Below are 23,719 nucleotides of genomic sequence, written 5' to 3'. Positions count from 1 at the left end.
GTGAGACGGGTCTCGGGGCGGCTTCGCTTGCGTCCCCTTCATTCCTAGCCCGGCTGCGCTTGTAACTCTTGGCTATTTGCCTTGACTCTCCTGTGACCGGCCTGTTCACATTTTTGACCCCTTTTTTCTAGACGGTTGTCTTTTTCTTATGGATTGGTAGAAGGTCCTGATAAATTCTAAAGAATAGCCTGTTATCACGTATGGCTGTTGCAAGTATCTCTTCTGACAAGAGATTTCTGTCCTGTTCCTAGGGTGTCTTTTGATCGTCAGTTGTTTTCGTTGTTTTTTTAAAGATTTTATTATCTTTAGAGAGAGGGGTAGGGAGGGAGAAATAGAGGGGGATACATATCAATGTGTGAGAGAAACATGGATCAGTTGCCTCTTGCATGCCCCCAACCGGGCACCTGGACTGCGACCCAGGCCAGTGCCGGCTGACCTGCCTACAGGACAGCATCCGACCCACTGAGCCACGCTGGTCAGGGCTGACGGTCAGGAGTTTTGCACTGTCTATCTTTTCTATTTTGTTCATGTTTTAGTATATTGTCTTTAAAAAATGTCTGGTGTTTTTGCTAACAGTACAATTTGACACTAAACTTTCAGTAATTACATTTTTACTAATCATGGGTGTTACAGCTTTGTAATAAGTCTCACTGGTCAGGTCCTTCTACGTTATTCTGAGTATCTCGAATTGATAGATTAGTTGGGATACAGTGGATGCTTCCATGACACTGAGTTTTCTTCATAGTTATAGTAAAGTCTAACAACCATAACCTCACACTGTAAGTAGCCATTGGGGCCTTCTCAATCAGTGTAAACTATCTGGTTAGTGTAACCAGATAGTTGGTTCTCACGCTGAAGCCAAACTCTGCAGTGAATTTTTAGCCTTACAATGACAGGAAGGAAAACCCGAGGTTAGCAAAGAAAATAGGAACTGAATGTCCTTATTTTTTTTAATATGACACACCCCTTGGGTAAGGAAGAAAATTTTGTGGAATAATATTTTCTTGGGAACACAGGTTCTTCCTATTCTCAAATGAGATTTTCTTCTCCTGGAACTAGACCACGAACATGACTCACATTTAGTCACTGAAGCTCCACACGGTGGAGGTTGCAAAACATGAGTTACTTGGCATTTCTTTTCCAAAGTAACACACGGCGAACCCGAGCTAACAATGCACAGATTGTGTTGGAACAGAAAAGGTGAAAACCCAGGGAATTTTCTGATTATACAACTGTCATTGAAGTAGGGAAAAGGATGATGTGCCCTTATTTACAACCAATTTAGAAATAGTTTTAAAAGTTGGTTCTTTCAGCCCTGGCTGGCGTAGCTCAGTGGATTGAGCGCAGGCTGGGAACCAAAGTGTCCCAGGTTCGATTCCCAGCCAGGGTACATTCCTGGGTTGCAGGCCATAACCCCCAGCAACTGCACATTGATGTTTCTCTCTCTCTCTCTCTCTCTCTCTCTCTCTCCCTCCCTCCCTCCCTCCCTTCCCTCTCTAAAAATAAATAAATAAAATATTAATTAAAAAAAAAGTTGGTTCTTTCAGAAAGCTTTGACTAATTCTCTGTTCAGCAGGTTATGACTTTGGCTTTAAACCTCGTGGTAGAGATGGTGTTTACTTTTTTCTTTCTTCTTTTACGAGAGTCAGTTCTTCCTTCTCATGAGTTCTTTGAGGTGAGAGGAGCTGGCGGAGTCCTCTGATGGAGAGGAAGCTCTTGTCCGTGGTGGGAAAGATACCACACAGAGTTCAAACACAGGTTCCAGAGCCCGTTCTGCCATTTTCTGTTCCTCATCACTTTCGTGATCGTTACTAGTGACCCAGTTTATAAGACATGTGAACGGTAGTCTAACTCTCTCAGGTAGGATTTTCTTCTGAAGCTAACTCCTGAAGTTGTCTTTGTTTAAATAACACAACTGACATTCGTTGCTAGGTTAAAATTTTAATTGATTTTCCTTGGAATAAAATTGAAAGTGTAATCCAAGCCAGTAATTTTTACAAATCGTGTTTAGTTCTCTATAGCTATATTTTATGTGCTATGTCTGATTTTATCTATATGTAAATCATTTTTATGCTGCTCATACTCTCCTCCATCTCCCCATCACATCACAATTTCCTTGAAATAAATTTTCCGTTCTAAGTGAGGAAGAACAAAGTTATCTCTGTAGATACATCGCAGCTCCTGACAACTAGCTCTTAGCTCTAAGGGTTCCATTGAGGGATTGGTCCTCAGCAAACACGGAGATCTGATTAAGATGCCTTGGATGGCATCTCAGATGGCTCTTGCTGTGCAATGGGAAATACATTTACTACAAGATCAGGCCTTGAGGTCAACAACTCTTATATTTCTTACTGTCCTAGCACCTACCATAATGCCTGGCACATAATAAGTATTCGGTAAAACTTGTTATGTGAGCGAAAGAATTACCAAAAAGGATTCATCTTGGTGAGGTCAACCAAGACATGCAGGCATTCCAGGCATGCTAAATAACTTAGTGGAGGACAATGCAGCTTGCTTTTGTACTTATTAATAAAAATATGCAGAAAGAAAGCATTTTACCTTAATGTACTTTCATTGCTAAGGCAGTCTGTGTAAAGAAAATTCCAAACAAAAGCATTTTCCACTTGTCTGCACGTCTCATATTCCCTCCTAATTTTTGTGTGTGATTTTCCAACCCAGACGAAATTTTGGGAGCTGCATTGTCATTTCACAAGTTGGTGGCATAAATTGTACTGTGCTGTTCATTCTTCACGGTCAGAATTTTGACTATAACTGTGTGAGCTTGTTGCCAAAATGACGACGGTAGTCACTGTTATCCAGCTTGTTGTTTTCATTTCCATTTGCAAGCACTATCTACTTTCATGGCAGCAAGATGAATTTGCTTTTTTCCAGCTTAGTTAGGAAGCTGTATCTCGAAACCCGAGTTTGCTGGCACCGCGAGTCTGACTTTTTTCCAAAGGTGTTTCAGCCTGTTAGAGCTTCCCATGCAAATGCTTATCCAAGTGCCACGTGTTCAAACTCTGGCCCTTGGAGTCTTTCCCCCTAGACTCAGGGCCCTGAGGAAGCAGGAATCCCTGGAACTGGTGTTGTTGCATTCCTGGAGGCGAGGCCATGAAGCTGTTGTCTGGCCTTGGGCTGTTGTGCTCTTGGTCCTTGCACTTGCAGACCTCAAAGGTCTTCCTTTCCCCACTCTGTGGAGAGAGGGAGCCCAGGAACTATTAGACCCTGAGTGGATAGACACCGATCGGGTTCCTAAGTAGGGCAGGGCTGAGAGTATCAAGGGGAGTGGCCTCTGGGTGGTCTACCTTGTCTCTTCGTGCCACCCCAGAAATGGTCCTCTTAAGGGCTGTGGCCTGGGCCAAGTTAAGCATTTTGTGGCCTTGGGGAGCCATTAGAGGACCTGGCAGAAGCTCCAGAGTTCCCAGCTCACCTCTTGCTACTGAGAAAGGCTGTATGTAATAAGCATGTTGCGGCATCTCTCTTATTATTTCCTTACTTTTATTTCACTTAACCATAAATAACTGCGATTCCTTAGTGTTGTGAGGAAGAAAGTAGGTAATCCCCAACTTACTGAAAACCTACCAATTTCCTTTTTAAAACTGTTATTTTAAGAAAATGTTATTCATCTGATGGAATGACTACATGTCTCTTGAACCTCAGATAAGCAGGTGTGGTCTGTGTAGTAAGGTCCTCGCTGACCGGCTCAGGGAGGGGCCGACACCAGGGCATGGGGAAGGGAGCCTGGTGTCTTGTGGCCGGGATTCCAGTAAAAGCTCTCTGGGCCCAAATGGGCTGGGCCATTTGTTCTTGGAAGGGGATTTTCCTCCATAGCTTCAGTGCCAGAGCCCATGGTGAAGTCTGGTCATCTTCCCTAAAATGTCTTTGACCAAATGTGTCTTTGACCAAATGCTGAAATAATGCCTCAGGCTCTTTTAGTTTGTCCTGCTCAATGTTGTTTGCCAATCTGGTGACAGAGACAGTGTGGGCAGGAAAGGGCAGGCAGCACCACGGACCGAGGTATGAGCTCTGCAGGCAAGGACCTCACTTGGCAGCAGTGGGTGGGGAGGGGGCAGTTTTATTCCCTTCAGTCCCATCTTTCCAGATTGGGAGTGGGAATGGGGCAAGTGATGAGGGCCGGGGACATGCAGATAAAATATTATTTACCCCCCCCCCTTTGCTATACTTGCTCAAGGACTCCTCTTGAAACACCCAAGAAGATGCTTGACTTCCAGGAAATATCCAGTTGCCTTAGGGAAGCCCAGGGACCAGCCGGCTAAGGCATCTTCGCATTGCAGAAAGACTGGTTGGCCGACCTCTGAGCAAAATATGTGCCTGCGGCAAATCAGCTGCCGTTGCTGCTGCCGTTGCTGCTGCCACCGCTAACACTTCCATCAGATCTGAAGGTTTACGAAGTCCTTTCTCATGGGTGTTACCTGATTTGGTCCTTATACCAACTCTGTGGGATAACATTTCTGTTCCTTGTCAGCTTCAGAGAACCAGAACGGTCAGTGTGGTGTGACTTCCTGAAGGTCATAAAGTTGGCACGTCAGGGCCAGATTCTAGATGGCTGATGTCCGACTAAACTGCAAGGTCATTTGAAGGTGCCAGCTGCCCCTTTGGGAGTCACTGTCAGGGCTGCACGGAGAAAGCAAATCATTTTCTACCACTTATAAAATCGACACCTAAGAAACAAAAATAAAGCTGTTATACGGTGCGGTAGGAAGTCAGAGCCAGAAATTCACAAGAGCTGGAAGCTCAGAGGGCAGGCTTTCTGAAGGAGGAGGAACAGCGTTGGTTGGCCCTTGCAGAATGGATGAGATTTGGGGGGGTCGAGGGAAGGAGGACCCAGAGAGGGCTCAGAGGCAGGGCTGCACGGTGTGTAAGCGAGGGCCAGAAAGGGGACCTGGGGACTTCACTGCTGGCGCTTGCATTTCAGGAAGCTGTCTCCCAGAGTTAGGCTGTCTTTCATTCAAAACAGGCAGCTAAGGTTTTCTCAGCTGCCAGGATGCAGAATTGCACGTTGTCCCTTTTTGATGAAAGAACTCATGTGTCACTGTCTCGCCTCCCACCACGAGCCTGTGGAAGGGACAGTGCGGGAGGCAGGATGCTGACTCGTATCTCTCTTCCTTCACTCTGATTTCCCAGAACCAGCAGCCCTTCCTTCCTTCGAAGTGGCTGTGGGTTTCCTCGAAACAGCCTCCTTGTAACTTGGTTCAGAAAACGTAAACACGCAGCCTATAAGTCTGGTGCACAAAACTGCTGGTGGCCGTTCGCACAGCCTCACTGGATTGCCTAAAAACCCCTTTGTATTTTCCGCGACAGCTCTGTGATTCTTACCCTACCGAACTGTACGTTCCGAGACCCGCCACCGCACACATCATCGTGGGGAGTTCCAAATTCCGGAGCAGACGGCGGTTTCCTGCCCTCTCTTACTACTGCAAAGAGAACCACGTAAGTCCCGAGGCGTGCTTTTGTTCTGGGCGTCGCTCTCCGGGCGTTATCAGCGGCAGACCTTCCTAGCGGCCTTCTGCCCGGCGCGTGTGCGGGCGTGCTCCTCGGAGGCAGGCGGTTGTGGCCGCGTGTGGCGTGAAGCAGCGCAGCCTCGCTGGAACCTTCTTCGCTCGTGGCGAAGTTGACCTTCCGTGTTGACCTGACAATCAAGGGAGGGGGTCGAGTGGGAAACTACCTAAACTTGATCATCCCAGTGAGCGCTGGGGAGGCGCTGTGCTTGTTCCCACAGATCCTTGGCGGCACCGATTTTTGCAAAGCCACGCCCCCCATCCACGGAACCACCTTCTTCTTTTTTTTAATGGCACACTTTTGGAGTATCCTCCGCATAAGAAATCTTTGTTTTGGGAGAGTGGGTTTATTTTTTTAATATTATTTGTGAATGCTAGAATTCGGTTTGTCTGCCACTAACCGAGGAACAGTGGTCAAAACAGGGTAGAACTTGACTCTCTCGCACATAAAACTGCGCAGGTGGGCAGTCTGGGCCTGGCGCCCTGGCTCTCCACCGCTCACCTGTCGGGGACCGGAGCCCCCGGCCCCTGTCTCGTCGGCTACCCTGGGGTTGGATGAGGGCATCCAGTGGCATAAGCGACGAGTTTAGTCCCAGCTATCACTTCCACGTGGTACACTCATAACTTCCTGGGGACGGTTTCTGAAACTGTCGCCCAACACTTCTGCTCTCATCTATTGGTCGGAACTGCACAGGACGGGTGAGAGAATACGGTTTTATGGGTAACCATATGAACAGCTAAGAACTGTGGTTCCATGTCTGGAGGAGGAGGAAACAAACTTGGGAAGACACCAGTGGTCTTTGCCACCCACTTCAGAAGCTGTTTGGCCTCAGGCAGATGTGGAAGTTTGGCTCTTCTCCTAGACAATGCAGCTCTGGATTCAAAACCGAGGCTGCGCACAGTTGCAGCAGGCACGTGAGTGTGCACGGCACGCACGCACCGGTGAGCCAGGCAGGAGTAGGGCAGGGTCTGTGCCAGATTCTAAAAAGAGGCTTTCGAAGGTGCCTCCAGCGATGCCGGAGGGAGCGGCAGCCTTCTGTGTTGCTCTCTTAAAAGGCAAATACTCACTTAGCTTTGTAAGTGCTGTGGCTTGAAAGGCTATAAATTGTCTTATTTTTAGTTACTCTCACTGCTCTGGCATGGTCTAAAGGAGGCAAGCATTCTATTAATGTTTGTATTATTTGACTCCAACTATATTTCAACCTACCCAGACCAGGAGCAATGGTGCAGGCAAAGGAAGGTGTAAATCTCCTTAAACAAAAATTAAAACAAAACAAAAAAAACCCTGATGGAATGAATAAGGAATGTCATGATGTTGTACTTGAAATTAGGATGCCAGTGGCATTCCCCCTTTTTGCAGCTCCCATTGATAACGAGGTAAGAGAGAGGCACCTCTTGTTCTTCTATTGTGAAGAGGTAGGGATGCGCTGGGTATTTACAGAGTGAGTACAGTGCCTGTCCTGCTGGGTGTTTTTCTGTCTCAGTATTCTTGAGAAAGGGTTTTCTGTCTTCCTCTGTGAGGATCACAAAGAGCGAGTGCGTCACGTCTCAGAATAGGATGGAGGTTCAGCAGTGAGTCCACAGAGCCCTGATTTTTTGTCGCACGCCTTGGACCCTCGTGGCTCCACCGAGGCCCTGTGTGCTAGTCTTCATATGGTCTTCTTTTGATGTCCAGGCCTGGAAATGAACCCCTTCAGTTCTCACTTAAAACAGTTGAATTTCCTGGCTGGCGTAGCTCAGTGGATTGAGCACGGGCTGCGAACCAAAGTGTCACAGGTTCGATTCCCAGTCAGGGTACATGTCTGGGTTGCAGGCCATGACCCCCAGCAACCACATATTGATGTTTCTCTCTCTCTCTTTCTCCCTCCCTTCCCTCTCTAAAAATAAATAAATAAAATCTTAAAGAAAAAAACAGTTGAATTCCTGTCTTTCAATCACTGAAGGCAGATGGTACTTCAAGCTCCAGCTCTTCTCACAAGGTGTAAAGCAGAGGTGTGTGTCTCAGCATTGCTAAGTGGCCCGAGTACCCAGGCAAACACTTAGTGTGCACACGTGCCCCCCGCCCCATTCTGACCCCTCTAGAGATGAGAAGAAACAGGCCCCCAGACCAAGCACCATGGGAGCCACGTGTGGGGACTCGCTTTCCATCCAAGGGACGTAGGCTTGCCTCCTGTGCCCCAACCCCCTTTGGTCCCTCCGTTCACCTTTCTCCTGGCCTGGCTTCGAGCTGGCTGTCCTCTCATCCAGGTTCAGGCCCTCGGGTCTCTTTCCCCTTGTCATGGGCAGTTGGGCTTTTGCTGCCAACCACTCCAGGAATTAAACAAGCCTGGGGCAAGTCTGCTGGCTGGCCCTTCGCTTCCTTCCCACTCTCCCCTGCACTGCCCCCCTGCACCCGGCCCCTGGCTGCAGCTCAGAGTTCCTGGAGCCACTCCCGCCACCTCCCCTCCCCGTTACAGAGTGGCACCGCCACCCGCACCCGCAGACAGCTGCCCAGCCACAGCTACGTGACCAGCTGTTCTGTGCTGCTTGGTCCTGCCCCAAGATCCTCAGCCGAAGGATGGTCTAGTTTGGGAGCAACATCCCCGCCTTCTCCCACGTAGAGTGCCAAAGCTCACCTCTTTATGGAGAAACTGAAACCCTACCTAACGTGCCCTGAATGGAGCTTTGGGGACAGTTAAGCTGTGCTTGGACTCAGAGCCGGGACACCTTTTCCTGGAGAGAGCCCTGCCGCGCAGGCACCCTGAGCAGGCTCTGCCAGGACCGACTTCAGCGAGAGCGCCCCCTGCTGAGCCTGCCCAGAGCGAGGGGGCTCTTTTCCTCCCGCTCACAGTCCGTCGCCGCCTCCACCCTCCTGCACACGGGCTCACGGGCTCAGTGCAGACTCTTTGACCCCTGCCTCTATGGACTGCACTTGGTGATGTGAGTGCAATCTAAACATTACAATAAAATCTAGATCCATAAAAGGTACTTTGCCCCAAAGTATATATATATTTTTAGCTGTGAGGTTGTATCTATACTTGCCTATTGATAACCAGGGCAAACGTTTATGCTACTGGGTGTATTGTCTAACGATGCCGGGTACTTGTAGAATTGCGGAGCAGGGAAGAGCCGGACAGAGAGCAGGCTGAGTCGGAGGACCCCCTGCCTCTCACAGCCGTGGGTCAGCCGAGGCTGTGCCTCGGTGCCAGTGGGAAGTCCCTCCCTTAGGGTTAGAACTGGTTCGGGGTGTTTGTGACGTTTGTAAGCGGCCTAGTAAAAACTGATGGAAAGCACTCCAAAGTACTTTGTACTCATCTTGCCATTAGTACTGTGCTGTACATTTTAGGAACGGAGGTATTTATTTTATGTTTCTCCCCTCAGCAGAAAAGTGAATCGACACCAGTGGGAAGGAGAGTAGGTTATTGAAATGGCTTTAAACATCCTGATGTGGGGCCGACCCAAAGATTCCGATTTCTCACACAGAAACCGTTTGGCCTGCCTGCCCGTGTAGAGGGAGTGCACGCAGGCACCAAGGGGCCCCCTGTTGTGCGGCCAGCCTAGCGGGTCCCGCCCGGTCCAGTTGCACGGTTGTCTGACGCCGCGGTGTCGCCCCCGCCTCTCCCCGCAGGCCTCCATCTGCCGGAGCAGCCAGCCCCTGTCCGGCTTCAGTGCCCGGTGCCTGGAGGACGAGCAGATGCTCCAGGCCATCAGGAAAGCCAATCCAGGGAGCGACTTCATTTACGTGGTTGACACCCGGCCTAAAGTAAGTGTCACCATTCAGACGAACCCACGCCTTTGCAGCTCCGAGTCGGGAGTCGGGCGGGGAGAGAGGGCTCGGACTGCGGCCAGCGCTCAGGTTGCCTCGTCTGCTGCGGAGGGGCCCTTGCCCTGTGCACAGTCAGCGCCTGGCCGCGCTGCGGGGCTGCTGCCTGGGCCCCCGGAGCTCCAGGCGCTTCCCACGCTCCCCGGCTCCCGGCACCGGGGGACTGGGGAGACACCGTGCAGAACGTCAAGTGTGTGTCATTTAGTTTTAAACATGGCTCTCCCGAATATGCCACGTTACTTTTTGGTGTGTTTCTAAAATGACCTTTTCTCCGACAACAGGAAATGTCCTGCGGACCTCCTGCGGTTCATTTTGATGAGGTGTTCGGCTGTACGATTATTGCCAATTCAACTTGCAAATGCTCTTTTGTCGCTGAAAGATTTATAAAATGTAATGTGAGGTTCGGAAAAGCCACAAAATAATATGTCTAGTATTGTGTTTACGTGAAAAGGAGACAAAGACAAAACTACAGATATGTAAAAGTTTCTGTTGAAGTAGAAGAACACCCAGAAGGATAAACACCAATCTATTAAAATTGTCATGGAGAAGGGAGGTTTTGGGGAGATGGAGAACTTTCTGTTTGTCTCTCATTTGAAAATATTATTTTATAATTATGCAGGTATTCATATCTCACCATTTAATAAAACAACAAACAGGAAGTAATAGATCTAGTCCTCAAGGGGTGAGCCAAACCCATCCACACTTACCTCCCACTCAGCTTTATGTGTTAACCCTAGTTAGCATTGGGCCCAGTATAATTTCCAGCTTCACTGCTTAGACCCATGTTTTTTAAGCCAATCAGTAATGGAGTCCTCAGAGGGACCTGCCGTGAATACATGGAAACAAAAGTCACATACGAGTGCATGGAATGAATCTACAGATCGAAGTGGCCTTTAGTCCACATATTTGGCATTGTCATTTCTTGCCAACAATGCAGACACCCAGGCCCCGTGACCAATGAGAGAGAGACACACGCAGCTGTATCTCCAGAAGGGTGTGGAGCGGTGTTCACCGTGTACTGTTGAGCAACAAGCATGAGAAATGGGAGAACATGTGTAATGCAATCCCATCTATGTAACAGTTATATTAGAAAAACCATGCACTGAGAAAAAATGGAGGGTGTATATACTAAACTTGGAATAGTGGTTTTTCCCATGGGGTGAAGGGAGGATTGTAAGAAGCCTTTACTTTATGAATTGCAGTTTGAACACGTTTGTCATAAAAAGGTTAAAAGAGCACAAGGCCCTAAATGTTAAACATAGTCCCCAGACTCAGCAGTTCCACTCCTGACTCAGGAGAAATGAAAACGTATGCCCACACAAAAACGTGCGTGTGAATGTGCGGTCATGATTAATGATTGCCCCAAAGCAGAGACAATCGAATGTTCACCAACTGCGAACAAACTCACGAAAGGTCGTCTAGCCATTCGATGCAATATTATGTGGCCATGAAAAAGGAAGACGTACTGAAACGTGCTACAAGGTGGACAAACCTTGAAAATGCCATCCCAAGGGGAAGAAGGCAGTCACAGCGGACACACAGTGTGTGATTCCATTTCTATGAAGCATTCAGAACAGACACATCTAGGGTGACAGAAGGCAGATTGGTCGTTGCGCAGGGCCGGGAGGAGCACAGGACGAACCTGAGGGTGATGGCTCAAGGGTGGAGTGCTTCTTTTTGGGGTGATTAAAATGTTCTAAAAGTAGCTGTGCTGATGGTCACACAACTCCGTGAATATGCCAGACACCACTGAGTGGGACCCTAAATAGATGAGTTGTCTGTGGTGTGAATGACATGTCCATGAAGCTGTTTTATAAAAGAACATAAGTGTGTAAGACGTGGGATTAGAACAGACTAGAGGAAATATGACCAACATCCCATCATTTAAAAGTATGCACTGATGTTAAGAATAGGTGATTACAGAGTCTGTACTTGTGGGCATTATGAAAAATTATGAGAACTGGATTGTGTCCCCTGTGTAGACGCTCAGACCCTGGTCCTTCGCGATTCTCATGGCTTCCTTGGGTCTCCTGTCACCAAGTGTTGTGACTCATGGTCTGCATCACTTAATTTGATGTTTTCCTGGTGAGAAACAGTGCCTCACCCATACCCTTGGCCTCCGAACAGTTCCCTCCGCTTCTGGTGGGAGTGCAGCTGAGGGACAGGTGTGGGTGGGGCCGTGAGGACGGTCGGGGATAAAACAGGTGTTGCAGCGAGACCACGTTCCAGCAGGTTCTACGGAAAGTGTTCCTTCTTCCCAGTTAGGTTCTCCCAGCACGGCATGTAGGTGTGAGCTTCAGACGGGAACAGGACAGATTCTCTGCTTGAAGATTGTCACCCCAAGAGGCCAGAAACCCTGAACTTGACTGTTCCCTTTCACTGTGTGCTTTTCTTGCTGGCTCATTATGCTCTCACCGCTTCCCTCTCACCTTGGCCGCTTTCCCTCCTCTTCGCTGCATTTTCCGTGAAAGTCAAGTGCAGCTGTTCTGAGAGACCTCCCGGGGGCCCGCTTCTCAGACACCTATGCTGAGGACACGCTAAGGGAAGAAAAGGAAGGGAGGCAGGGGCGTCACTGAGTGCGGATGCCGCCCCCCTCTCCTGTTTTCCCAGATTTAAATGAAGGCAAACAGATTCGCCTACTCATTTAAGGGCCGGCGAGCCAAGTGTGTACTATGTTATGTAAACCTTCTGGGAAATGTGGCAGCTGTCGAGCCAGGCATATGCCAGATTCAAAATAAATTAATCCAAAGGATGAGGTGGGAAGGGTATATTTAGCACTAAGTGTGTTTACCCTCAGCGATAAGAAGTTTCGTGCTGATCCATTAAAGAAAATTGGTGTCGCGTACACGTCGGCCCGAGCCTCGTGTTTACCCAGAATACACAGGCGCACTTCGCGTGAGTGTGAAACTGTTTGCTGGGAGCTGTCATGCTTTGGAAGGTCCTGTCTGCTGGCCTCTGCTCCGGGGTGCGCTCAGCTTCCTCGGTAGCCCGGAGACTGAGCCCGTGTTTGTGACAGGTGGTGAGCGGCCGCCAAGGGGACAGTGCCCAGGTCTGCGCACTGTCTTCGTTAGGAAGAGAAAGGGCTAGGAGACAGCCAAAGGCCATTCTTGTCCTCTGAGCCAGGCTCGCCCCCAGGTACTGCCCTGTTCAGAGGAAAGCCTTCTGAACTGCTTGCTGACGTGAGAATCTGGGGTGGGGGAGGGGTGGGCCGAGGCAGCGGGGCCCTCAGCAGGTGTTGAATACCCATTCGACCAAGCCGAACTCTTGAGGTCATGTGTCACTTGAGGATTCGGTGCATTGGGAAGATATGAAACAGTGCTGATGCCACGGTTGTGGATTGCAACATGAGAGAGAATCCTTTTATCTCAACTTGGATCGCGGCTTTATCATGAATTTGTTCTGGGACTTTGCCGAGCTTGTAAAAATGCCAGGCACCTTCTCACTGGATTCTTATCATACTCTTGCACAGTAGGGGTTGCTCTTACGGATAAGGTGTTAGGAAGGTTCAATGATTCACCCAGGGTCACACCGTTCAAGGCGGACCCCAGGTTCGGACCCAGGCCTTGCTGACGTCAAAGCCGGGCTCCTTGTGTTTGAACACGGTGCTGTCTGTTGACAAAACCCTCCCAGGAAGCCCTGTGTCCACTGTCAGGCTCTGAGCACATACCCAGGGAAGCTGGAGGCTCAGAGCTCGAGAACCAGACAGAAGCTCATCCCAACTCAGGCCAAGGCCAGAGGACGAGGGTCCTGAGCTGTGCTCTGACGCCAGCGCCCTGGGGGGAAGTGCGGAGCTGTAAGGAGAAGGGGTGAGGTCAGGTGGGCTCCTTGGCCTTAGCCCGTGGCCTTTGCCCCTCCAAAGACAGCTCTGTGGTTATCACTTCTCATTTCACTGCCTAAGCAATATTCCAGTTGTGTAATAGGAGGTCGCATGGGAAGTTTTCCCATTTCTCTGGAATCAATAATGAGGTGGTTTCTATCCACTGGTCATGTGAGGGGGCATCTAGGAGAGTCCGGTGTAGAGCTTGGGGTGCCCAAAGAGGAGAAGCTGGGACCCCAGAGGGGTGTGCAGCATGCTCGCCGATGGCCACCATGGCAGTGAGCAAGGGGAGGGAATTGGAGAGAGACGTTGGCAGAACACTCTGCTCTCCTCCTGGTCGGCAGGACGAGGATGGAGGGATTTCCTGGGGCCAGGTGGACCCCGAGGACGGAAGTAGGGCGTGGGCCATCCTGCCGGTACCCCTCCCAGGAGGGCTTGCCCAGGGGAGGCTCACTGTGTACAACCCACAGTACATGTGACCGTGGGTTGTATGTGGGGGAGGGAGTCTGAGGGGGTTGGAAGAGGCCCACGTCAGCGTGGATTGCCCGTGTCAGTGAACTGTGGTGCACCTCCTGCCCCCAGGAGCCCTCAGAGGTTTGGCATTTGGACTCTAACGTCAGGGAGGGCAGGGGCGGTCAGGGAGTGTCAACCAGAAGAGCAGTCACTGCCCATGGAGAGAGAATCGCAGTCCTGTCCAGCTTGGCAAAGATAGACTGACCCCTTCTCTCATCCCCCCTCTGTAACGCCCCCTTTCCTGGGACAGGGAGCCTAGAAGAAAGAAGGAAAGGAGGAGCCCCTCACCAGTCCAAATGGCCTGTAATGAGGGAAAGATAATTTTGCAGCCTATGTGGGACTGGAATTTTAAAGTGAACTGGATCGGGATTTCCTACCTGCGTCAAATTCGAAAGCGATTCATTCTGCTTAAGATGACCATAGGGGGCAGGAACGGAGGGTTTTGACTAGCACAGGTATGGACAGTAGTTGCAAGAAATAAAATCATCTTATACTTCCATGCTCACATTGCAATTTAAGGTTCTTCCGTTCAGCCATTATGGAGGGAGGGAGGGAAAAGGATGGTCATCTGACACCCTGTGCTAGGATGTGGCCCGACCCTCCTCCTGCCAAGGGCAACTGCAGTCTCATTTCCCAGCCTCATAAACCCAGGTCCTGTTATTACTCAGGTAGAGAATGTCCCCTGCTGAAATCTGAGACTCCAAGACTAGGAGAGTGCCCAGGCTGACCTTTAGCTTGATATCAGGAGGATTGCTGACTAAGTGTTTATGGTTTCGATATGTTTGATTGGTGTAGGGTTAGGGGAAGAATCCAACCCTATTTCTTACATTTTTAGACTATTCACCTCTCAACGTCATTCCATGATTCAGCTATTTATTTGGGGCTTAGCCAGTCAATAAAACTTCACGGAGCGCCTGTCCGGAGCCAGGTCAAGGATGTAATCAAGGCTGACAAGCTCCCAGGGCAGCTTGCATCCTTGACCCCGTCCTAATGCCTCATGGACATTAGGACCCTTAGAATCCTTCGGTTGGTCCCCAGGGCCGCAGATAAAGTCCAAACGTCCCGAGCGGGCCTGTGTGCAGAGGTCTCTGAATGTTTCGCAGCTGCTTCCCTTGCTGTTGCTGCCACGCTTGCCCCTCCCACCCACTGTCACTGGTGGGTTCAGTGCCACCCACCTGCTGCTCCTTTGACTTGGCCCCCACCTTCTCTCGTCCCCACTGTTTGATCTGGAATACCCTTGCCTTTCTCGCCCTCCTTCCAGATACAGTCCATCTCAGGTCCTCCTTCTTCCATGAACCGCCCCCCCTCCACCCGGCCTGGCACACTGAATGGTATTCATTCAGGTGTTTGTTGAGGAATGAGGAGGGTCCTTTTGTTCCATTTATGAGCTTTTCTAAACCCAAAGGTGCTGAGATTATCAAACCGCAGAGCGATCTTCGGGCAGAAATAGGGCACTTTTTTCCAGTTCCACTTTTCATTTGTCTGTTGTGTTTCTTAAGCATAAATTGAAACTACTGTATGTAGTTATATCCATTGTTTTATCTACTGGGGGATTTTTAGGAGTTGGAGTCAATAGCTAATTTCCTTTGGTTATGAAATGAAGTTCTCAGCCAAAGGAACAGGGGACCAAATTGGATTGACTAATGGTGTTCTGTTATACGAGGGATGCTTTGCCCGGATGTATACAGGGTCTGGCAGGAGTAAGCCTTGCTTGAGTGTGGTTGGTGGGTAATAATGTGGGTGTAATAATTTATAGTTGTCATTTGAACACTTTATCTAAGATGATGTGCTTGAGTGTGACATTGTTATGTTACAGGACTACATGTTTGCACTTTTGTAATAAAAAAGGGGCATTATTTGTGCTGGGCCAATTACATAACATATCATTTACATATTATATAATGAATACATAATGTCATATACAATTATATAATATGTAATGAATATATGATTTATTATATATGTATTAGGTCTGGCATAGCTTCTTGAATATTTACTCATTTTAAAGCTGTATTTCCTGCTTTGAGGGTTCAGCTTTCACCACATTACCATGTTAGGTCCTGTGCACTGCGTGGAAACCTGGAGACAGTGCACTTCCGACGGGAGGTGAAATAGTGCCACCCTGTGGTCACTGTGAGAAGCACCACTGACTTTCAAGAGGCCATCTTGTGCTGCTGCTTGGTTTTTGAAGAAGGCTACCAATAAAATCTCCCGGGGTTGTAAGTCATCGACTAGGTCAAGATGTTGACAGACTCGTAACTACAGATAACAATATTTTGGTTTTATTCATTGCGCTGTTTAAAAAGTGTATCTCTGCGGGCAAGTAGGCTTAACCTGAATTATTCGAGAGAGAATAAAGCTAAGGTTCATGTAGCAGGAGGATGCTTACACTGATCCCAATAATTATCCTATTTTATGAGCTTGTTGTACATGAGAAGCCAATAGTTTTGAAAAATAATTATACAAAGCAGTAATAGTTTATAGTAGTAAATTTCTTAACAACAATGTCTAAAGGTAATTGTAGAAAGTTTTTCCCCTTAAAATATTAAAAAATTATAAGGCATGAATGTAAGTTGTCTTAAAATAACATTATTTTAATATCTTTTCTTGATTAAGGCCAGATCTTTTATTTTTTTTATTTTTAGAGAGAGGGGAGGGAGAAAGAGGGAGAGAAACATCAATATGTGGTTGCCTCTCCTGTACCCTCTACTGGGCACCTGGCCTGTAACCCAGGCATGTGCCCTGACTGGGAATCAAACCCATGAGCCTTTGGTTCGCAGGCTGGCACCCAATCCACTGAGCCACGCCTGCCCGGGAGAAAGGAGACAATCTTGTATAAACTGGAAAGAAGTGTGAAGGGCTAATGTGGCCCAGCTGACCTCACATGAGCTGAATCATGGAGCGGGCCCTTTGTGGCTGTTTGGCTAATGTTTCACTTCTGTTATTTGTATTACAAACCTAATGTATCTTCTGTGTAACAAGGAACACAGGAGACTCTGAAGTGGTTCTGACAGTGCCCCCTGTCACTTGCCGCCTCTCTTGTTCTGGTGGCGCTTTTGCCAGATTGCTGTAGGCTTCAGATATTCTTACTGTGCTCACTCAAACACGCCTAGACGTAAACACTTGTCTGTAGGTTGGTTTGTTTTACAAAAGGTAGGGTAATTGTAGAATATTATTTTGTGGCTTAGCCTTTTCACTTCACATGTCGTGGGCCAATTCAAGTCTGTCTGTCTGTGTCAATAGACAGATTAGATAGATAATTTACATTTTCCTCGGTCCTGTTAGTAGTCAGGGCATGAATTTACAATAATTCATCCAGCCCCTGCCCTGTGGAGATACTCATAGGTTTTCAGCTTTTTACCGTTATACAAGTAATTTGCGATAAACATTCTTGGGCGTCTATCTTCTGTGCGTTGGTACTTTTAATTGAGTCAAATTCTCACAAGGAGATATGGGTCAAAGAATATGTACCTTTTTAACTTGGCTTTTTACAGTGAGCTATTTGAGAAGTATTTATTAATATCCTCTCAGTACTGCATTAAGGTCCTAAAAGCAGATGCTTTTTTCTGGTGGCCAGGCCCTGCGGTCAGTTCTCGGCCCAGGACAACCCCCTGAGCTTTGTGGGCAGCGGAGGAGAATGGCCAGTAAACGCCGTGTGCTAGATGGGGTAGAACACGGCATTGTGGCCCCTCCGCCCAACAGCGAGTATTCTAAAAATCTGTGTACTTCCGAGCTAAGGCCAGTCTTGTCCCCGTCTTGATTTTAGTTACACGAGACTAGGGCCAAAGTCTGTATTTAATACATTTCCGCAAAATCCATCATCGTTGAGCCCAGTTTGCACTAGGAAACCCCCACTTCTCAGGTACAAAATTATGGGAATGAAAGCGACCACAGCCTTCCTAGGATCAGGTCTCCCGACTGAAATAAGGGGCTGGAGGACATGCCTTTGGAGGCCTGGCGTCTGACGCCCTCTCCTCGTGGTGTTCAGTGCTTCCTGCTCAAGGTCTCGCTGCATGTCTGCGGGATTCTTGTAGGCGAATGGGAGGGATGCATTCATTCCTTTCTTTCTGATGTGCGCAAGGGCAGCATGATCCAGGAAAGTGTGGTAATTTGACCCACAGAGCTTCACATTGACAGCTGCTGAGGCTTCTCTGCCAGCCTGTGGGTTGTAATGTGTGGTACTGAACTGGGGCATGTCGGCTCTGTCATATTTTGTCACCTGTGACGGGGAACTAACAGTGCGAGGCGTCTCCAAAGGGTTTATCCATAGGATGGTTCTCCCCAGATCAGGAAATGTGCTCCAGGTCAACAGATTCCTGTTGCTGAACACACGAGCTCAGCGCGTGTGTCTGGAACTACGCCGCTCAGCACAGTGCTGCTGTGGTGTGAAATGTTACCTTTCTGCACGTGACCTTGGATGTTTTTAGGGATAGGCAGGAAGTGTTCTGGTGCTGGATACAATCGGTGACTGTTCTGTTTTGCCGACCGCTGCAGCTCAACGCCATGGCCAACCGTGCTGCCGGGAAAGGCTACGAGAACGAAGACAATTACTCCAACATCAAGTTCCAGTTCATCGGGATAGAGAACATCCATGTCATGAGGAACAGTCTGCAGAAGATGCTGGAAGGTATCCCATTTCCTGTGCTCAGCATTAAAACTACGCCGTGAACCGTTTGCATGCCAAAGTGAGATACGATAGCCTTTTGATGTTAAAATTGTGTTTTTACAACAATGCCGTTTACATAGGTAGGATAAGTTGGGAAGAATGTCATATTGTGGTGACCCTTGAAACATGTAACGGCCTTTCTCGTATTTTTTTGTGCCACTGTGACTTGGTTAGCAGTCCGGCATTTTCCGGTGGTACTTAACATCTAAGAGAGAAGCACACGGGGATATTTTTTCCTCCCTCCTAACATTAGCTTGATTCACGTAAAGCAACCCGACCGTTAAAGCAACAGCCCACTGCTCTTGTAGGGAGATGAGGTCCATAAACCGCATCCCAGTGGCTAAACAGCAGCACCCCGGTGCTGCTCCCCCAGCTGAACCGCCCCCCTCCACCACTCACCCACAGCCACATGCACCCGGAACGCTCAGAGACCGCCGTACAGTAAAGGAAGTGACAGTGATGGATTATGGGACATAAAAGAATCATTCACGGGGCCAGACAAGCCATAAACTGATTAGCAGAGATTTTGCATTTCATGCAAAGCCGGCTTGATTGACTCTTACTTGCTTGTGCTCTTCGTGATTGTAAAGGCCCGGGAAGGAGTCTGTTGCCACAGGCCACCACTCCTGGTGCTCATGGGGACTGGATCGGAAGAGAAAGAGGAGGATTTGTGTCCTGGGGACCTGGGGAGACTGCATAGGCTGCACTTGCCCTTGGGGGAGAGGGGGCCCTGAGTGCCAGGGCAGTGGCTGTCTGGACAGGGCACGTGGGGTCGGTCTGGAATGAAGAGGGACAAAGATAGCGCTGATGAGTGTTTTCCAGGGTACACATCTGCTCCCAGTAACTTAGGTGGTTCTCTGCTTCACCAGAGCAATGGGGTACAGTGAGAGCTCAATGATGGGGCTGGGCAGACTTGTGGAGTGACGCAGACAGGCCTAAGTTCCATCCTCTCTCCTGGACTCCTTGCAGCACCTCAGTCACTGGGAAACTTCAGACCCTCAGCTCCCTTCCCTGGGGCCCTGTTACCTGCTGTCACAGGAGAGGGTTGGACTCACGATTTCCATGGGCCCTTCCTGCCAGCTGTGAATCTACAGTTTGATGCTCCTGGTTGCAAACACTGTAACACAGAGCATTTGAACAGCTAGCAGAAATCTCTTCCTGCATCTGAAAACAGCATGGCCCCACAGCCGCCTGCGTCTGACTCCCACGGGAAATTCGCCCCGTGTCAGATCACAGTGACAATGCCTGGGCGTCACTGTTGGTGCTTCTCAGCTCTCTGGAGGTGGTCACAGGCAGTTCGGCTGTCCCTGCGCTTTAAGGTGCAAAAAACTTGGCCTTGCTTGGTCCCGCCATTGAGAGGGTTGTCTCACTTTACTGTGACGAGTGTTCATCATTGTCAGAATCACTGAGGCTGTGATTCTTTATAGTTTTCACTTAGTCATTTAATCAGCCGACTTTGGAGAACTCATATTTTCTTCTCTGCAGAAAGTAGTTCCTCAGAGTGCCTCTAACACATCACTTGGGCTGTCCTTTTTGAATGAGCATTTATGTGGTTTCTGATTAGGAACCGTCTCTCCTGCCCCTGCGCGCAGGGTCTGACTCTTTACCTCTGCAGGACGTGCGTGCTGACCGAGTTCTGGAGGCCGGTCTCGTCTCGGTTTCATCAGGGACCGCAGCGCTGCATTGCGTTTCCAGCTTTGTGTCACCGCAGTGGGCAAGGACATCTCCCTGGATGCCTTTCAGGGGACTTGACGAATGTTTGACTATCTGTTTTGGCCGAGTAAATGATAAACCACCGCACAGCCTCGGCTGATGAGGTGACGCAATCAGGGCCAGCTTCCAGGCCGTTCCTTCTCCCAGTGCTGTCCTTGGCACCCAGAGCTTTTGCCGCCGGTCCCTCGGTAGGAAGAGAAACAGTGCGTTTCACTCACGATTATCTTCTTCACTTCTTTCCCGCCACTGTTATTGGTATTATCAGAATCGACTCTGAGTGACGGAGAGTAATCCTGGCTGCATGTAGCCCTGTCTGTGAGCAGGGGCTGTGGGCTCTTGCATCAGACGCTGAAGTCCACGGCCAAGTGTGTGTCCTGCACGCTGCACGAGTCCTTCCTGGAGCTGGGTGCATCTGACGTTGGACTTAGGAGCTCTAAACCAAACAGTTTTGTGGCATTGATACCCCCCAATGAAATGTTAACGATGCCTTCTAGGAATGCAGAAAGTTTGTAATTTATTGAGTACTTTCTGCACTAGCCTCCTTTTCATCTTGTACATGGTTTTCCCCTTAAAATAAAAGAGGAAAAAAAAAGGATGCCCTATCCTTTTTTCTTTCTTTCTCAGAACAGTCAGTAGGAGAGCCTGGAACGGGCTCTTTCCAAGGCTGAGAAAGTCATTATCACCGGATGTGGATAAACCTCTCCTAGGGCGTCCTCGGTGTCAGGAGGAAGTCGCCGAGAGGGAGGGCGGGCTGTGCATAGAATTATTCCACATCTCACCTCGTGGGCATGGTGCTACTCTCCATGCCTCTTTGTAACGCTGTTTTCAAGGCAGGCAGGTGTTTGCGGGAAAGACGTAAGGACTGTGGCATCGTCCTCCTTTTTCAGTCCACACGCTCCATCTTGGGGGGTTGCCTAGACAACTGCACTTCTCCCCCCGCCCCCCGAGCTTCCTACCTGGATCCTGCATGAGCATCCGGCTCACGTTGTTGGCCACCGTGTTGCTGTCTGTAACTGACCGCGTATGCACTGACTCACTCATCGAACTGAACTTGAGCCACCGCTGTGTGCCAGGTGTGCTGCTGTTTTCACTTACAGGGTTGTGTTTGATTTGCACAACCATAATGTGCAGTGGGAGGCAGTGTCTGCACTTCACACGTGAAGAAACCGAGTCTCAGAGAAGTGACACAACTCAGTTTAAGACCATTTCGAAAAGAGGAAGCAGTAAGTTGAAACAAATAAACGCATAGGGAAACATTTAAACTTGCTCAGGTCATTTAAAAAATGGAAATTGAAACTTCAAGATATCATTTTCTACTTAGTTTTAAAAAGTACAATGTCTAATACTGAAAAGAATGTGATAAAACTTCAAATATATCTGATATCGTGAATTGGCTTAAAGAAACATATTTTGTTTAGAGAAACATGGTATATTTTTACCAGATTATTACCCCTGAGGGACGGATCCAAAATATTGTTTTAAAATAGAAAGACACAACATGCCTATTTTGATGGTAGTACTTTATTTATAATAGTAGAATTTTGGGAGCCACAGGAATGTCCAATAATAGTAAACTGATGAGATAATTTTGCTCCATCTCTTGATAGAAAATTTTACATCCGTTAGACATTATAAATGTGAAGATACATGTATATATTCTAACATGTATATATTCTAACATGCCTATGATGTAAGTGAAAAATTCAGGTTGAAATGGTACAAGTACTGTGATTTCCTATCCGGTAAGTCATGTTTATGAAGAAAGACTGGGAGAGAAAGCCCAGGAAAATAACGGAATTAGCACGGAAGGATGACTGGGCCATGCTTTCCTTTTCCCTCCTTTATTTATAAAATATTCTCTGTGGTTGGTGTAACACACATTAAAAAAAGTACATGTTGCCTCCCAGCCTCTGGGAGTCAGGCATGTCTCCTGTGGACATGCGAGCCCAGGGGCCCTCTGCCCAGGGCCTCACCTGGCTGCCGTGAAGGTGTCGCCCGGGCGGCGTTGTCATCTGGATGCTCGGACGGGGAGGCATCTGCTTCCAGGCCCGTTCGGGACGCTGGCAGAATGCAGCCGAGGGCCCTGAGCTTTGGCGGCTGTCGGCTGGGGGCCACCTGTAGTTCCTGGAGGCTGCGGACGCCCACACGCTGTCCGCACACGGCAGGTTACTTCTTCCCGGCTGCCTCTCTCTGGGCACAGAGTCTGGTGTGTGACACTGACACCTCCTTCCCAATAGGACATGACGGACCGGAATCTGAGCCTAGGACCTCCCATCGTGTTCCGGTGGTCCTCGCTGACTCGCTGTTTGGATGTGGTACAGGTTCGGAAACGACTGCCCTGCGTGGTAATGTCGCAGTAACAGAGTGATCTAGTGGTTAATCTGTCCTAATATTTTAAGATGTCTTTATCATCTCATCAACATAAACACTGTTTAATGTTTTCAGATATATTTTTCCAGTCTTCATTGCAATCACGGTGTAGCTAGTCTTAATGTTCCCATTTTACAGATGAGGAAACTGAGGCAGAGGGGCTAAGAAACTTGTGCAAGCTCACAACAATAAGCGGTAGAGGCAGGATTTTTACCTGATCAGTATGAATCCAGACGCCACGTTCTTTACTCTCAGGCTGTGCGAACTTGCTGGGTAGGGGCTGGGTGAAGGCTCGTTGATCTAAGTGTCTGAATCTGCGTTTGGGTTCTCGCCTTGGTCTCTGCGTGAGCGTAAACAAATGTCACTTCCCGTGTTTGTAAGACGAGGGAAGCCATATGTCAACTCTGTCCAACCCACAGCCTCACTAGAAAGTTTCCTTGCAAACCGTAAAGTGCTTCCCACGGGAGATGCTTTATGCTTTCTCTTGGGAAGCAGTGCTGTTCTGTACGATGAGCACTGAATACGACGGATGAGTGCGTGGGCTGTACGTTAATTCAGCCAGGCAACTATTGGGTGGGCCCCGGGCCTTCTTCCGGGCGGTTCTCCTTAATTCCTTTATTAAGGAATTAAGACGCACAATGTCCGAGGCATGGAAGTGCTTGCCCGGTGACACGGTCCGCATCCACTCGGCACAACAAGCTCATGAAAACTAATGAAATAAACCATGAGGCAGGCCCGGCGGCGGGGGTGGGGGGCATTTCCTCCCCACACTGTTCTGCAGAGACACAGTCCTCAGCCTGCAGGCGATCAGAGGGGAGTGGCCCCCCAGCTCAAGCACAAAAGCCCAGTGTCTGTTCGGCGACGTGGGCAGTCCTGCAGAGAAGGGGGCAGGCAGATCCGGTGGACAGATTGCAATCCTTTAGCAGGCCCCAAACTGGAGCCACTTTTTTCCTGTCCCCTGGGATTGTGGGCACTGGCCTTGGAGAAAGTCTGCGGCCCCAGCGGTCCTGTCTGATCTGTGCTTCTGTGTGCAGGGTCTGAGCCCTGACTGTCCAGAACGTTCATTGGATGTGGAACGGGTAGCAGGAGGCAGACAGCCTCGAGTCTGTCGAGGGGGGCTCCCCGGTAGGGGGGTGGGATGGTCCTCCAGCTCCTTGCTCTGGTCTCCCTGCCAAGGTGTCTTGGATGCAACAAGGTCCGGAAGGGAACAGTCCCTCGCACAACCAGCTGCAAGGTTTCCATGCCGTATTTCTCTCTGCTCGGAGAGCTCGCTCAGGTGTGGCTGTCAGTTCACGTACCTTTTCTGTCTGGTACTCTCT

At 49.0% G+C, this 23,719-nt stretch overlaps 1 protein-coding gene across 1 annotated transcript in view; it reads left to right on the top strand.

Annotated features, from left to right (window-relative positions):
* Positions 1-23,719, top strand: part of MTMR7 (myotubularin related protein 7) — a 77,609-nt gene that overhangs the window by 33,096 nt on the left and 20,794 nt on the right. Inside the window, exons 5-7 of the mRNA XM_045821719.1 lie at positions 5,323-5,451; positions 9,127-9,261; positions 18,146-18,278. Of these exons, the coding sequence (XP_045677675.1) occupies positions 5,323-5,451; positions 9,127-9,261; positions 18,146-18,278 (397 nt within the window). The remainder of the gene's footprint in view (positions 1-5,322; positions 5,452-9,126; positions 9,262-18,145; positions 18,279-23,719) is intronic.

Source organism: Phyllostomus hastatus, unplaced genomic scaffold (genome assembly GCF_019186645.2).
Source record: "Phyllostomus hastatus isolate PE091 unplaced genomic scaffold, TTU_PhHast_1.1 phas_scaffold_46, whole genome shotgun sequence".
Taxonomy (NCBI): Eukaryota; Metazoa; Chordata; class Mammalia; order Chiroptera; family Phyllostomidae; genus Phyllostomus; species Phyllostomus hastatus.
The sequence above is the reverse complement of the archived record's forward strand: the minus strand, read 5'-3'. Positions and strand labels throughout refer to the sequence as shown.